Source organism: Dicentrarchus labrax, unplaced genomic scaffold (genome assembly GCF_905237075.1).
Source record: "Dicentrarchus labrax unplaced genomic scaffold, dlabrax2021, whole genome shotgun sequence".
Lineage (NCBI taxonomy): Eukaryota > Metazoa > Chordata > Actinopteri > Moronidae > Dicentrarchus > Dicentrarchus labrax.
In genome coordinates this window covers 4,341,394-4,357,858 of record NW_026136722.1, presented here as the reverse complement: position 1 = coordinate 4,357,858, position 16,465 = coordinate 4,341,394, and the positions used below count along the sequence as shown (strand labels likewise).

Genomic DNA, 16,465 nt, shown 5'->3' with positions numbered 1-16,465 from the left:
CATTGATCATATACAGTATGTAATGATATTTATTTGTATTTCCATAACGTGCTATTTTATTTCCATGATATATAGAAATAAACCATCCCATTTATTTGTGTTTTTGTTTGTAACTGTTTAAATAATCGTTACTGTTTATCTTTATTTGTGGTTTTTTTTTGTATTTTTAGTTACTAAAACAGTTAGGACGCTGTCTTTACAACAAAGAGGTCCAGTAGTCATGAGGTCAGTTAATTAAGGTTAATTATGATGTTACAATATGTCTTCTTAGCTGTTTTGTTATTCCCATCTTCACGTTTGACAAAAAGAAAACTATTAAATCAGTAGCCAGTCTATTCAGATTTAATTGTTTGTGAAATTCACATTCAGTTTGTGAAATTTACCCAGAATAATCAGCCACCAAATTACCATCCCGCTAAAGACAAGATACATTACATCAGTCTCCACTTTAGATTTTTTATTTCCTTCTGTGAAAACACAAAAATCACAACCATAGTTTATATTTAGCCTTAATATTTCCAGGCACAGTGTCTAGTGTTGGTATAGTAAGGTGTTTCACTGGAATTCCATAGTGTTAAAAATAATTAACACTATGAAATCTACATATACCCAAGTATGTACAGGTATGTAACTTAATGTACTAGTGTGAGTAAATAGAGCTACAAACAGGTATGTTGAGATTTCAATGTTGTGGTTATTGTTTTGAAAGTGCAAGTGAACATTACTGTACAAACAGATAAACAGCGTTGAATAAAAAGAGAAAAATGGTTGACATAATAAATGTCAGAAAATGCCTTTTAAGACTGTATGCTACAGACTTAACAGCAGCCTGTTAGATTTTACAAGAAGCACTTGAAGGCACCATCCACAACTGAAGCCAATTCTTCCTCAGCTGCCAGAAGCCTGTATATGTACTGTAACACCACAACACTGATCGATCTTATTATTGATTTCATTAAACAAAGAAAAACACAAAAACAGTCACTTCAGAATTTTAGCTTTATTAATTTATCATCTACTTTTACAAAATCAAGTTTAATGCTGAAACAGGAGTTTGAGTGGATCATCACTATGAGAAAACATCTGCTCATATTCCATTTTTTATGTGCGGTATCTGAACAAATGAAGCATGTTGAAACGTTAATTTCAAACACATCGGAGGAAGCTTGACCAGACAGAGCTCACCTGAGTACAAAATGACACAATAGGCATGCCACCACACAATGCCTTCATGAACAACATCATTTGATTTATCACTTTACAGTAGCGCATTTAAACTCAAAGGCCTGAACCAGTGAACAAGAAAGCCTTATTTTACATCACAGCAGAAGCAAACCTGCTTCACAAGCGGCTGTATGTATGTTTGAATATGAATACGTTTAAAAGGATGATCAAATGAATCGGTATTTTGATGTTTTAAAAATAAAAATTGATCCTGGTGAATCCTGTAGGAAACAAGACCCTGTGCATAATCAAATAATTATGGACATAGTGATTGGTTTGAAAGGTCACGTAATAATGGTTGATTTTTCAAACACAACTTACGGATAACCATCATTTCTTAACATCTCAGTATTTTCATTAGGCATCTTTGGCAGTAAATCTGATGACACTGATGAGGAGTGTTTAACCATCAAAGTGCGGGACTTAATGAGGGCAGAAAACATAATGAGTACATGAACAGATAAGACCTGTATGGAGTCATTAATGTCCAAGTCTTTAGAATTGGGTTGCTGCTATTTTAAATAATATCTGGCCTTGAAAACAATTTGAACAAAAAAGAAAAGGAAAATAAAAATACACAAAGCCCTCAAGAGTCACCTTCTTAAAAACAACACGTTAGTTTTCACTGTCAAAGCCCAGCAGCAACCAACAGCTACAATTCAATATCTGTGCTTCAATTTAACCCACAATCCACATTTCAACTGGTTTGTGAAGCCACTGTATTACAGGAGCTACAGTTTAATGAAGACTACAGGGAGGACTCTTAATCATGACATCATGTAACAAGAGGTCACAAACAGAGTTGACAGTTCTCAATAAAACAGGCAGCATACAGCATATTAATTGCTCTCGCGCTCTCTTTCTTTATATATATATATTTATATCTATATAATGATTTATTACTTATTTACACATCCTTATACAAATCGCAGCTTTATATCACATCATTTACACACAGGTCCAAACTCAGTAACCTTTAGTACATGGGGATTTATCTCAGGAACTGTAATTATTGAACCAAAGCTTTTACTTTTTAGAAAACAGAATTTACGGATTTATACAGTTTCTGGATGATGATGAGAACAGAACACAGAGGACAAGCAGTACTCCCACATAAAACATAGAAGCAATTACCTCAAATGTCTCTAAGCGCGCAAAAATATATAACCACACTGTTTCAGTGGCACACACTAGGTATACATCATTGCAAGACTCTGGTTTATACCAAACTTAATACAAGAATGATCTTGAGTCTAATTTTTCTACAGTCTGAATACTTGTGTATCAGTCATGAATATTATGAGTTGTATGTCAGTCCTATAGAATCACACACAACAGAGATCTCCACTGAAGATTAAAAGATAAAGGAAACGTGGCAAAGCACACCTAAAACTACTTTCCTAACTCTACAAAGTGCTAGTGTACAGGCATCTGGACACTAGATTGTGCGTATGTTTGTGTAAGAAGACAGCAGGCCTTCTCATGCTATGGTGGACCAAACCTCAACCTGAAAAAACATTCAACTCAAAAACAAACACAGCCTGTCATCTCCCATTACAGCCAAACGAGGCAATTTCACACACTGGCAGCTCCAGATGACAGTGAGGACTAACTGACACACTGAGATTTAATAGAGAAACAGCGATAACATAGCGTCCGAACAGGACAACCAACTGACCTGTGGAGCTTTATTCCAGTGGATTTACTACTAAAGAAACGTAGAGCAAGATCACAGCAGTTTCATTATACTGTTACGCTGCAATTTCATATGGGGACAGAAGATTTCCCGTATCTATACACTACAAGAGGATTTACATTAAAAATCTTGCCCAGCGCAGCTTCAGTGTCTAGCAATATAAATCTGATTACAGCCTATTTTCCGCAAACATATTAGGTTGTGGTTTGGACTGCATGATCCAGCCTGGTGAGAGCAAAAAGAGACAGGATGAGCAAAGAGGGACAGACAGATGTCAACACAGCCCAATGTTAACCTGATAAAAACAAAATCAGGCATCTCACACACAGGACAAAACACAGATGGAAAGAAAAAATGGCAAGCCTAGCACCAACACAATAGCAGTATGTGTTGTGGTTTGTTGTCCCAGACAATCACACAGGAAAGTTTTCACACAATGGGGTGTTATGTCATGCAAAAAGACAAGAGTATGAGCAAGCAAGCACTGGAAGAACAGCAGGGAGTGAACACAGACTCACATGTTGGCTGAAATGTACAGGAGTGAACCACAGTCTGTGTAATGCTCAGGGTGCAACAACAACAGTATGAAAGATATCAGACTGAGTGGGGTACGGCTGGACTGCAGTTGTGCCCTGACAGCACACGGGCTGATGGGATGTTAGTGATGCTGCCTACAGTAAATAGGTGCGCGTGGTAGATTGTTTACAGTGTGGCTCCAATCTACAATGAGTGAGGAAACAATTGTTCAAGTCAATAACGGAGTCAGAAAGCAACAAACCCATCAGCCCACTGCAGGAGGAAACTGAAGCATGACTAGAGGAGTTCATCTCCATTTGGTGCATCATAATGATTGATAACATGTGGAAAAGATGCTCTTCAGTTGACAGGTCTGGACATAATGAAGGAAAAATACATTCATGAGTTGAACAACTCATTCAGCTTATTGAGCTGTTTGGATGGAAACTACTGAGATAAACATTAAAGAGGAGGTATAATGCAGTTAAAGATATTAAAGCATGAAGCTGTTAAATTGTCACTGCTTCACCAATTTTACTTTAATGATATTCTGTATCTAACTTCATTAATTCAGGGTCTGAATCAGGTCTGTATACTGCTAGGTACATCATTAAATATGAGGTTGATAATGAATAATCCTTTATTTTAATGCTTCCAATAAGTCTGTTTCTCTAAGGGGAAGCTCGAAACGACTGAATCTAACAACATCCACATTAGAAAAATAAAATAGTGATACCAATCTGTCACAAAATTAGGAAAATATCTAGCTACAGGGTTACACTCAGTGAACAAATAAGCTCGACAAATTGGATGTTAAACTGAGGAGTGCTGCCAGTGCGAGTGATGCTGCTGTGGGAGTGCTTTCACAGTAATCCTGTCTGTGCAAGTGCGTGCTTGTGTGTGTATGTGTGTGTGCGCTTTTCATCTGTACAGCGACCTTGTGTGTGTGTAAGTTCTTTCTTTCAGCGAGCATAAAGACAGTTGTCCCTAAACCAACATGAACACCAAAAAGACTGGTCATCATCTACCGTTCACATTGTCTCTTCCTCTTTGCAAAGCCCCTCTCTAGGCCCACACTACTCCCCTTTTTAACCCGTGCCAAGGCCCCTCAGTGGCCCCTACAGGCCCTGCCTCCCACCTCTCCCACCAATTACTGGAGCTCCTTCATCCTGTTGAGGGCGGAGCCAGCCTGGAACCACTCGATCTGCGTCTCATTGAAGGTGTGGTTGAGAGAAATGGAATCCTGGTTGCCATCGCTGTGCTTGATCACAGCTGTCACAGGCTGGAGGAGGACACAGGAGGCAAACAAGATAATGTGTCAATCATAGCCCTCTGTCCTTTGGATCAGTGTTTCATTAGTGCAGAATATTGCTCACCTTGCCGGGAGCAAAGGACTTCAGCCCAGTGATCGAAATCTTGTCATCAGGGCGAATTTTGTCGTAGTCCTTGGGGTCGGCAAAAGTCAGAGGCAGCAGGCCCTGCTTCTTCAGGTTAGTCTCTGTGAGGAAGAGAAAAAAAAGGTATCAGACATATCGGCAAGACACTGACTTATACTGTGTTTCCATCAGGTAACCAAAGAAGGGCTCTTTGTCAGACTGGAGTATATCTGTTACACAGAAATACAAGGTCATGGAGAATGATGGACCTGAGTGTCTGGCTGTTGGTCAGCATCAGTTCTCATGATGAATTAATGTTCCACTAAATTCATGCCGTTGGAAATTTAAACTTCGTATACAGCTAATGTAAACTGTATCAGCTACACACAACAGCATTTATTTTGTGTTTTTCGGGAAATATTGTCACACAAATGAAAGCAACATTCCTTACATCAGACAGGCTTTCAGCTACCCACTCTCTTACATCCAACCACCTATATGCAATAAACTGGCACTAATGGACTCTTAATTATAACTTTGAGACTCTCTTAGACGCTGCTGGAGACATCTGTATTCCGGCAGACTGTCAACATGCCAGACTAAATAATCATCAATTTGCTCTAGAACCCAGTCACAACAATTGAGATACTGCTACCCTGTTGCCTCTACCTTTCACAAAGAAAATGAAGTTTGAGCATAAGCATAGAAACATAGCACATGAATTCAGAATATCTCTAAAATGCAAGAGATGTTTATTTTTCTCTGTTGCCCTGAAACTCACCATGGATTCTGGCAAAGCTCTTGACGATGATGGCGCGTCCTCCAAGGTGTCGTGGCTCCAGGGCAGCATGCTCTCTGCTGGACCCTTCTCCGTAGTTCTCGTCTCCAACCACCACCCAGCTCTCTCCATTGGCCTGGGTTATACAGTTTAGCCAAGACAAAGGAAACAATTGAACTGCTGTCAGGGCAAGGACAGAGTAGATAAATAAAGTGCTACGGAGGAAATTGGAAAATTTTGTTGCCAGGTAAATATACAAAACAAATAACAATTTTGCCTGGTCTGTCTTCTTTAGTTTACCAGCACGAGCATACAGCACACTACAGAATCTGTACTCATATGCCAATTAACTAGGTACACCCAGCTAAAAGTAATGCAGTATCTAATACAACAGTCCTCCAATGAATCCTCCCTTATGAATGTTGTAATGTTCAGTTTTAGTTAGAATGGTTTTTAGAAAGGTGTTGGTTCAACTGAATTGTTCTGGTGGATGGGGAAATGTGTTCATTATTTTAAGTTAAAACAAATAATCGACAGAAAGTGTCCCGTGTCAAACTCACTTTGTAGTAGCGAGCCACGTCTGGCACACCTCCGTACTCTCCTGTCAGCTGGTTCTTGATCTTGTTGACGGCGTCATTCTCAATGTTGACTGCACCGATGAGCAGATTGTTGGAGATGTTGTCCAGGTGGCCGCGGAATTTCAGCCAGGGGCCGGCAGCACTGATGTGGTCAGTGGTGCACTTTCCTTTCACCTACCAAGGATGAAGAAAGTAATTAAACGATGGCTATTTAACAATACACTAATTTATCTAATTCAGTAGAGTTATCTACCTTGTCTGTGCATCCCAACCCCAATCCCATTCTTTCCTATTGAAGGCATAAATCATAGTGCACCTGTCTATGTGCATCCCATCAGTCCACCATCCTTCTCCCCTTTGCATGTCCACAAGTGCATGAAGTGTGCATTTCAGCCTGTGTGTGTGTGTGTGTGTGTGTGTGTGTGTGTGTGTGTGTCGTATAAAAAAAAAAAAAAAGAGTGAAAAGAACAATTTCCCCTAGGGGATCAATAAAGTATATCTTCTTCTTCTTCTTCTTCTTCTTCTTCTTCTTCTTCTTCTTCTTCTTCTAATGTCATCTCAGTCGTGTGTTTTAATAGTTGGCGCTCTAAGACAAAGAAGGCTGAGATACATCAGGCTTACTACTTAGTAACATCAGTTCATTGTTGGTTTTAGTCTCTCCATAATTATATTACAAATCCATGATTTGTTGAGATTTGCTTTACAACGATTTGGCTCACCCAGTGGCCTGACAATACATTTAAGATGCTGTTTAGTTCTACTAGCTCTCCCTTACTTGCCCATCCACCACAACGTTCCTTCCACATCCCGCTCACCTTAATCAGGACCCTCATGTTCTCCAGGTCTTTTCCATGCCACTTGTCGAAGGGCTCCAGTAGTTGCAGACGGTTGCTGGAGGGGCTCACGTTCACCTGAACAACATCATATTAGGGTAAGATGTAAAGAATACTTTCAAAAGGATAGCGGACTGTCACGTTACACACTTTTGTCTAAACAAGCCTTGATCATGCTGTTAGTTTACACTTACTCTTTCATGTACTGGATTAAACTCTTATTGGGTTATGACAGAGGACGCTCACCTCACTAAAAGTCTGTTTCATTAATGTTTTGCTGCTTTCTGGATTGTTGAGATTAGATACGGATACTGATATGTTAAAAAACAAGACAAGACTAGGTGGAAAGATATTATATGGTGGGACTGTGTATAGTCAGCAGTAGTCTCTATAATATGAATATCTGGATAGTAAATGTAAATCTGCCATTTTCTGTAGTAATCCCAGTAACATTGTTGGTGTACTGAAGCAGATCACATGACATGATTAAGTTTAGTTTGAGTCAAAAAATGTTAGAAATGTGTGTTCTTTATTGTTGTATAGCAGAAAAACAACCCTTTCTCTCTCTCTCTCTTACACAGATACCACACACACAGATGATGTGTCCTTCACTTGTTTTCTGCACAGTACCACTCTGCATGTGTGTGTGTTAGGGAGAGAAAGAGGGGAAGAGAAGGTGATGGACTATTGCACGTAATGTTCCTATATTATTATAAGGTGCCAAGATGGTGACGGCAATAGCCGACCACACTAAGCTTTACAATACTGCTTCAGAAACCGAAGAGTGACATTACAGAGACTAAGTGCATCTTTAATAACAGTCTATGGGTTGTGCCTATTCATTTTGAAAGAGAAACAGCCAATCAGAAAACTACAACACTGACCAGACAAATAGCTTAACCTCATCATTCAGTAACTTTCTCTTTTCTCTCTTTTATTCTCTCTTTCTTTCTTTGCTGTTTTTAGGGCTGGGCTCACTGTTGCGATCCAGCTAAAAACTACCTTGACTGAGCCGCCCTCGGCTGGGGGGTGCTGGTAGGTGTCCTGGCCCGGGTCGAAGTCTCTGGAGGGCAGCTCGTCACCGGTGGGCGGCTCCAGCTTGAACTTCTCTCCGCTAGGAGTGGTCAGATAGTCTGTCTCTGGGTCGAAGTCGAGGGTCCCGGCGATGGCCAAGGCGGTGACAATCTATGTTGAAACAGGCATGGATTAATGTGTTTGTATCTTTTTGTTTAGATCAACAATATTAGGAGACAGAGGGTGTGCATGTTGCATGTATGAGCTACTGTAAATCTGTCTATTGATGCCCCTGTTATTATGAATCACTGAGCTTGTATTTTATTCTTGGAGTACATCTTACCTCAGGAGAGGTGACAAAAGCATGAGTAGCTGGGTTAGCATCATTCCTGGCAGTGAAGTTTCTGTTGAAGGATGTGACAATAGTATTCTTCTCTCCTTTTTTCACATCCTTCCTGAAGAAAGGGAAAAGACGGACTTGTTAGTCTGATCCATTTTGTTTAACCTACATAACTCATAGGAATTTTCTATTTGTTCCTTAGACTTCAGGGGCAAACAATTAGCCTTTACAAATGAGGTGCGCACCTGTCCCACTGTCCGATGCAGGGTCCACAAGCATTGGCCAGTACAATCCCACCAACATCACTCAAGATCTTGGCCTGAAAGAGGTACAACATGAATAAAAAAAACGGGAACTCTAGAAAAAATGCTATGGATCACTTGCTAAATTTTGGTGAGAGTCTGTTGACTCACATATCCATCCCTTTCGATAGTGGCGCGGATCTGTTCAGATCCTGGGGTGACTGTGAACTGGGCCTTGCACTTCAGACCTTTATCCAGAGCCTGCTTGGCCAGAGAGGCCGCTCTGCCCATGTCCTCGTAGCTCGAGTTAGTGCAGCTGCCGATCAGACCTGCAAGTTCAATGTTTGTAAGAAATAAGAACAAGGAAACTAAAGTGAGGGAGCATAGAGTTACAGTGGTACCATATTAGAAGACCATATGAGGGCTGTAATGTAATCTGAACATATCTGGTCAATAACACAGCTAGTAGGAACAAAGAAAGAAATATCACATTTCACTAGACAAAGCATTACAGTTATAAAAAAATGAAAGATAATACAGCTGTGTCACAAATACTGACCAACTTTAACCTCAAGGGGCCAGCCACTCTTCTTAGCTATAGCCCCAATATCAGACACAGGGTGGGCCAGGTCAGGGGTGAACGGTCCGTTGATGTGGGGCTTCAACTGTTAGAGGAGGAGGGAAAAAAGGTGCAGTCATAATTTGGGTAAAGTGGGAGTTTACGTATGCTAAAATACTGTTTTCTAAAATAGGAACACTTATAAGCACTTAAAGGACCAGTATGTAGGATTTAGTGGCGTGGTGTAGTTGCATATTACAACGCCCTCGTCTCACCCTCCCATTTCAAGAGTGTACAGGGTTCCCACTCTTTTTAAGAAATCATTTTCCAGGACATTTTCCAGGAGTTGAGAACACTGGTGTAGGAAAAACTACTGTGTGCTACAACTCACAAAAAACGTGAAAGGCTCTATCTAGTGCCAGTGTTTTGTTCGCCTGTTCTGGGCTACTGTAGAAACATGGCAGCCTCCAGGGACCCGCTCCCTCTGTAGAAAAAAACAGCTGATTGCCAGTAGATCCTCCAAAGTGTAACACACTGGAGCTTTACCATAATAACCACATAACACGGAACAAAACAAAGCAAAAGTGTGGGTGCTGTAATGTTTTTAGTAGACAGCATTCGAAATGGACTCAGGAAAACTTACTTTACTTAACTTTGCCAACATAAGCTAAATTTCAGTCAGTCAGTGATTCTTACCAATATCTGTACATTTTTAGTTTACTGCCCAGCTTCAGGACCTAGGTCATTCATGAAGCTAATGACTATGCCACATACTATGAGGATTATTATATATACATACTGGAAATAATTAGTATGTAGTATGGATTTGGGACATGCCGATATTAATGTCTTACAATACATGACTAATGTTAGGAAACCCAAGTGTTTTGACTCACCTCGCTCAGGTTAATTTCAATGACCTGGTCGTATTCACAGCCTTTATCTGGGACCAAGTCATCTTTGAACAGATCAGCCACAGTGGCAATCTCTGAAAGGGGATGAAGAAGGAGATGAGGTAGATAAGACATGGTAAATAAAGACTAAACATATAGAAACTAGCGGTAAGGGACTGACCTCCACGGCCAGTTTTCTCCATGTACGTCTTCATGCGGTGGTTGTAGGGGAAAATGGACGTGGTGGCTCCAATCTCAGCACCCATGTTGCAGATAGTGGCCATTCCTGTAACATATAAGTGTCATTTTACCCTTAGTGCTACCCTAAGAACTTAAGTTTAAGAAATTAATTAATTATCCAAGCAAGATGTGGATGGTAGATGAAGTGGTCATTATTCTTCCTTTCTTTGATTTTCACATCTAAACACTGAGAATATCCTTCACCAGCATTTCAGGTCGTGATATTTTTTATCCTTACCAGTGCAGGAGATGGAGTCAACTCCAGGCCCATGATACTCCACAATGGCTCCAGTGCCGCCCTTCACAGTCAGGATGCCAGCCACCTTCAGGATGACATCCTTCGGAGAGGTCCAACCAGACAAGGTTCCTGTCAGCTTCACTCCAATCACCTGAATTGAAAAACACACACAGTCTTAAACAATCAGATAGAGATATTTGTGGAGACATTAAGTGGTTGAAATGAGGGTCGAAACTGTTGACATTAAAATAAATGTGCAAGATATCAGATGTCAAGAACTTACTTTTGGACACTTGAGCTCCCAAGGGATTCCAGCCATGACATCCACGGCGTCAGCTCCACCCACTCCAATACAGATTGAACCCAGGCCACCACCATTGGGAGTGTGGGAGTCTGTACCAATCAGCATCACCCCAGGATAGGCATAATTCTCCAGGATGATCTGTCCAAAGAAAGGGACATCCACAGTCAGTCACACATTTTTCCCTGGGTCTTAAGATTTCTTTCAATTGCTATTTGAAATCAACAACTTCTCTGGAAATGTCCTTTTTCAGGAAGCACCAGAAAGAGGTTATAATAATCACTCTTGTTCAAATACTGTTTGGAAGGAACTGCATGCTGATTCACTGCAGGTAGAATACGATGTGCAAGTTCACTGACAGGAATTTATTAAAAATCCACTGCAGATATGTTATAAGACATACAAAAATACTCTGCTTTGAACGATAATAAGTGTGTCTGGCATGGTACTTTAATTGCCAAGGTAAACTTCTACTACTACTCACTGAAAAAAAGAGAATCTATGAATATGCAAATATTTTTCATTTCAAACGTTTACCTGCTAAACACACTTCAAATTCTTCAAATATTTACAAAGCATCCTTATAAGTAAGTGCGTTGTACCTGATGAATGATCCCTGATCCAGGTTTCCAGAAGCCAACTCCATATTTAGCAGCAGCAGTTGCAAGAAAGTTGTACACTTCCTCATTTATGTCCTGTATTACAAGCAATTAGGGAAGAGTTAAGGCTTCTGTTGAAGATGAGTTAAATCTTAACAAGTTAGTTCAAGTGAATACACGATACTGTCAGTTAAAAATATATACCACAGTGTATTGAAAAGTTATCTCAAAATGCAATTGCACTGTATAAACACTATCCAAAATAGAAATTAGCTCTTGTTGCAATCATTGTGTTAAAGGTCCAATGTGTAACATTTAAGAGGATCTACTATAATATTCATAGGTATGTTTTCATTCATGTATAATCACCTAAATATAGGAATAGTTCCCAGCCTGTTCTTATTCCCAGGTCATCAAGTATAGCTGCAAGCGGTACTCAGTTAGTGGAGATCTGCAACTTCAACACTAGATGCCACTAAATCCTACACACTGGACCTTCAATTGACAAAACCTCATAATAAACTGAGCCAAACGCCAGAGAGGAAACTTGCACATATCAATTAGTTTGAGGTTGCTACCAGATACACATTTTGCAAGCAAACAGGCTTAGTGTTGTTGGTTGGTGTGTTGTTTTTGATATCAATTGTGACTGGCTGTAAAAACCTGAACCAGCTCTAGTCACCTGAAATCAGTCATTTTCAAACCAGAGTATAGTGACTCTACCATAAAAATATATCTATATATCTATATATATAGATAGATACTCTATCCATCTTTCCTATGCCTGTCCTCACCTTAGCCCTCTGCAGGTCCTGTACCCCTCCAATCTGAGCCTCAATCAGATGATCACAGTGGATGGTGGAGGGAACCGCCACCGTGGGCAGACCACTGCTGATGAACTGAAGCATTGCCATTTGAGCTGTAGCATCCTGCATGGCCACACGGTCTGGACGCAGACGCAGATAGGTGCGGCCGCGGTCGATCTCCTGCCCAGCTGGGTCATCCAGGTGACCGTACACAATCTTCTCTGACAGAGTGAGAGGCCTGCTGAGCCTGGTGGGGAGGATTAATGGAAAGATGTGGTAAAAAGGTGTGTTGGTATATTTTGCAGGGTCAGATACAAGTTTTATCAATTTGGGTAAAAGGTCTTACTTTTAGTATCTATACAAATGTATTAATAATAAAAATATTATATAAGTGTTCTTGCAGTGTCCTTCTGTCTTTGTGTCTCACTTTTTATAAAGAACTGTATTTTGCTTGTTGTCAGGAACCATGGAAAAGCACTGAACACCATAAGTAACTATGGCTTATCATGAAAAGCTCAATGTTAATCTAAGAGTCATATAACCCCCACACAAAAGGCTTTTCCTATTCCTGGATTACAGCAAGTGGTAAGCTCAGGAAGAAGGGAACACTAGGTCATCCAAACTTAGCTCTGGGTCTTGTTGGCCCTGACAAGTCAACACTGTAAATGTCACAAGATTTACTGTGCAGCTGTAATAAACACCAGCCATTCCTTGTGGGCCAAAGTGTAATCGACAAGGACTCTGTGTATGTTCATGTGTATTTCTAAGAAGGGCAACGACTGACCTCCTGCGTACAATGTTGATGTTCTCATGCATCTTCTCATAGTTAATGCTGGAGCCAGGCTCAAAGCGGCTCATGGCCACCTTGGCCTTGGCGCTGAAGGCTGTAGAGACATGAATTCGCCTTGTCCCGGTTCCAAGGACCAACTAGACCAGAGGAAACAGAGGACAATTTTAAAGGTGATAACACCATTAACTAAGTTTTATTATACACACAGACACATTAAAGTTTGAGTTATTTAATAACTATACTGAGGAAAGAGTGGCAGTAAATTATGCAAGAATAGGATCACATGCCCGGATAGTTAAAACACAATCTTTCAAATGGCAACAGTAAAAATGTGGCCTACAGAAGAATCCTCCATTTTAGTCACAACAGCCACTCTACAAGATCAGTACTGGAACCAAACAAAGCATATTTTAATTGATCAGTCATTGTAAATTCTGTTTATCTTATCCCACTTTACTACACTTTAAACTATAGCTTTGCCTCATAAATAACAGCCAGTTTAAAGTACAGCCAACAAAGCCAGTGGAGAAATTATTGGTTCAAAAAATGCAAACCATTTCAGGGGTTTGGTCCTATATTGTGAAGAATTTAATTAATAATTTAATTTAATTCAGGACTTTGTTGGTAATAAAAACAGTTAAAATACTGTCCAAACTCTCGTGCTCAATATCAGACTGACACTCATCTCTCCGTAGACACAGCATTACAAGACCTTTCTTTCAATACCTTTAATGTCCAGCTTTATTACGTGGTGAAATACATTATGTATGCAAAACAAACAGAAACCCAGTATTAGACTAAATATCATAAATGTAATCGGGACAATGCTTCAACTTTTTGAGGCATTTTGAGTCTTTTGTCGCTGCCAACAAAGCCAGCAATTAAACATGTCATGCCAATGTGTGATCCTGGATGGATCATCTTTAAACCAGCTATGTTCACTTTTTATCTGCCTCTTAGTGATGATATTCAGTGGAAAGTCACAGCGCTCAGAGAAAACTGGGTGAAAGTTTATACAGCTCACATTGCAGGGGTTTGCCTCACCCGCTTGGCAGTTACTGACAGCCTGAAACACTGAGTGGATTCAACATTCCCCTACATTGTTAACTATGTATGAGCACAAGAAGCACACAAATACTGTCAGTAAAAGCAGCATGGGAACCAGTATAGCTCCTTCATGTCTGTACTTGTCATCTGCAAATCAATGTGTTTGATTCAGATATGAGAGATATATTTAATGATATGCACTTTAAATAAAACGGTTACAATTTGATACCAAGGACAGCCTAATGTGATCAAATGATTGTCATGAAATCCTATGCAATGTAGTGCACAGTGCTTTGAGTGGTGGAGTACAGTCAATTTATCATTTACCAATGCGACTGCCCAGTGAACACAGATGTCTATGTGTAGGCAAAGTAAACCAGAGCAGCACTATAACTACAAATAAGATCAGCATAAATAAACCAGCAGTGGAAGTCATGGCTTTTTCGGGCATTTTATCAGCAGAAACAGACATTTTGGGAGGTCCTTTGGGTTTGCAATTTAAAGAGTAGGTTGAGACTAAATGAGGAGAATCCCCATCTAGTCATTTGAACTGTTTAAAACATCCACACAGGCCCTGAAAAAGGCCCTGGTGTAATTTCAACAGTACTAGGTGCAAATGGCCAATGAACAACCTCGTTGAATGCATAGCTTTTATATAATGTCAACTCAATACTATGATATGAGACTATAGCATTTTCTACACTGCTTGAATGTCAACTGATTATCTTCAAATGGGAAAAGATAATGGCACCATCTCATAAACGTTGGATAAATGAGGTAATGTCTCAACTCATGCACACTATTCTATCAACCATTTTTATATTATTTTCAAAACTCAACGGTTCTCTATTACTGTATGTAATATAATAATGTATATAATAATAAAAAAATGCTCCTCATGTATTTTTTCTCCTTTAAATCATATTATATTTATTTAGGGAACAATGGATTTAGGGGTACATTAATATTTATACAGTATGTGTGATAATCTGACTAGTTTGATGGTTTTTGTACTTGAATTCAAATAAAAATATTTAGGCATACATAATGGAAACACCAAGAAAAACAAGGCCTCATCCAGCAGACAATAACACTAAATGTACTTAGCATTTACAAGACATGAAATATAGTTTTTACCGTCATGTTTTTGTTTTTTTAATGTGTCCAATAATTCATAAATAAATCAGTGTTCTTAGTTGGTGCATCCAAAGCGCTGCCAATTCAAAGTGCGTGTAAGCTGTTATTATGTAAGTGAAGCAGCACTGATTTGTGATGACATCCTTTTGTAAACAGTTGCTAACCAATAAAAATAAACACATACAATCTGATTTGGTCCACTACCCAACCCCAGGGCCACAAACACACCGCTGAGCATCAGAGCATCAGTCCCCCCGCTGTCAGGAGGAAACTATCGTGAAGAAAACTCTGTAACCTTGCGATCACCTTGCACAAATCAGAGCGCCGACAGCAGCCACAGAGCCGCTCACACTGACACAGGTGTTCACAACAACACGACACGATACCGGAGTGAGTCTGTCTGTCTGTCTGTCTGTCTGTCCGGACGTGGTTTATAATGGTAACGGGGCTGTCAGGAGTCAAACGGGGACACGGTGACCTGACCGGCAGCGGCTCAGTGCGCACTTCCCTCTACACGTACCCGCCGGCGGTCGTTCGTCGTACGGTTCGACACCGCAGGACGTATCTGTTGTCGCTTATGTGCTCGATAGAAACGGAGATTTAAAAGTCTTCACAAATTAAAATAACGTTTTCTTACCCGTAGCCTAGTGACAGTCAAACAGTAAGACGCCATTTTGTTCACTGACAAAGATGATTGTCGCCCTGAAGTGACGTCACCGGCTTAAGGAGACCGTTAGTTTACGTTTTATTATTATTACTGGAAGGAAAAATATTAATTATAAATCAAACAAATATATGGTATTATTCTTTATTTTTATTATTATTACTGGAAGGAAAAATATTAATTATAATTCAAACAAATATATGTTATTATTCTTTATTTTTATTATTATTACTGGAAGGAAAAATATTAATTATAAATCAAACAAATATATGTTATTATTCTTTATTTTTATTATTATTACTGGAAGGAAAAATATTAATTATAATTCAAACAAATATATGGTATTATTCTTTATTTTTATTATTATTACTGGAAGGAAAAAGATTAATTATAATTCAAACAAATATATGGTATTATTCTTTATTTTTATTATTATTACTGGAAGGAAAAATATTAATTATAATTCAAACAAATATATGGTATTATTCTTTATTTTTATTATTATTACTGGAAGGAAAAAGATTAATTATAAATCAAACAAATATATGGTATTATTCTTTATTTTTATTATTATTACTGGAAGGAAAAAGATTA

General features: G+C 39.3%; 1 protein-coding gene across 1 annotated transcript; it reads right to left on the bottom strand.

Annotated features, from left to right (window-relative positions):
• Positions 1-985: 985 nt before the first annotated feature.
• Positions 986-15,933, bottom strand: LOC127356333 (aconitate hydratase, mitochondrial). Its single transcript, XM_051387990.1, has 18 exons — positions 15,845-15,933; positions 13,018-13,160; positions 12,222-12,480; positions 11,431-11,523; positions 10,811-10,969; positions 10,528-10,678; positions 10,231-10,335; positions 10,053-10,144; positions 9,157-9,262; positions 8,769-8,926; positions 8,601-8,674; positions 8,359-8,470; positions 8,004-8,186; positions 6,984-7,079; positions 6,151-6,342; positions 5,594-5,726; positions 4,813-4,934; positions 986-4,718 (listed from the first exon to the last, which is right to left on the bottom strand). The coding sequence occupies exons 1-18, from the start codon at positions 15,878-15,880 to the stop codon at positions 4,587-4,589; spliced, it is 2,346 nt and encodes a 781-aa protein (XP_051243950.1). The 5' UTR covers positions 15,881-15,933; the 3' UTR covers positions 986-4,586.
• Between the last annotated feature and the right edge of the window lie 532 nt (positions 15,934-16,465).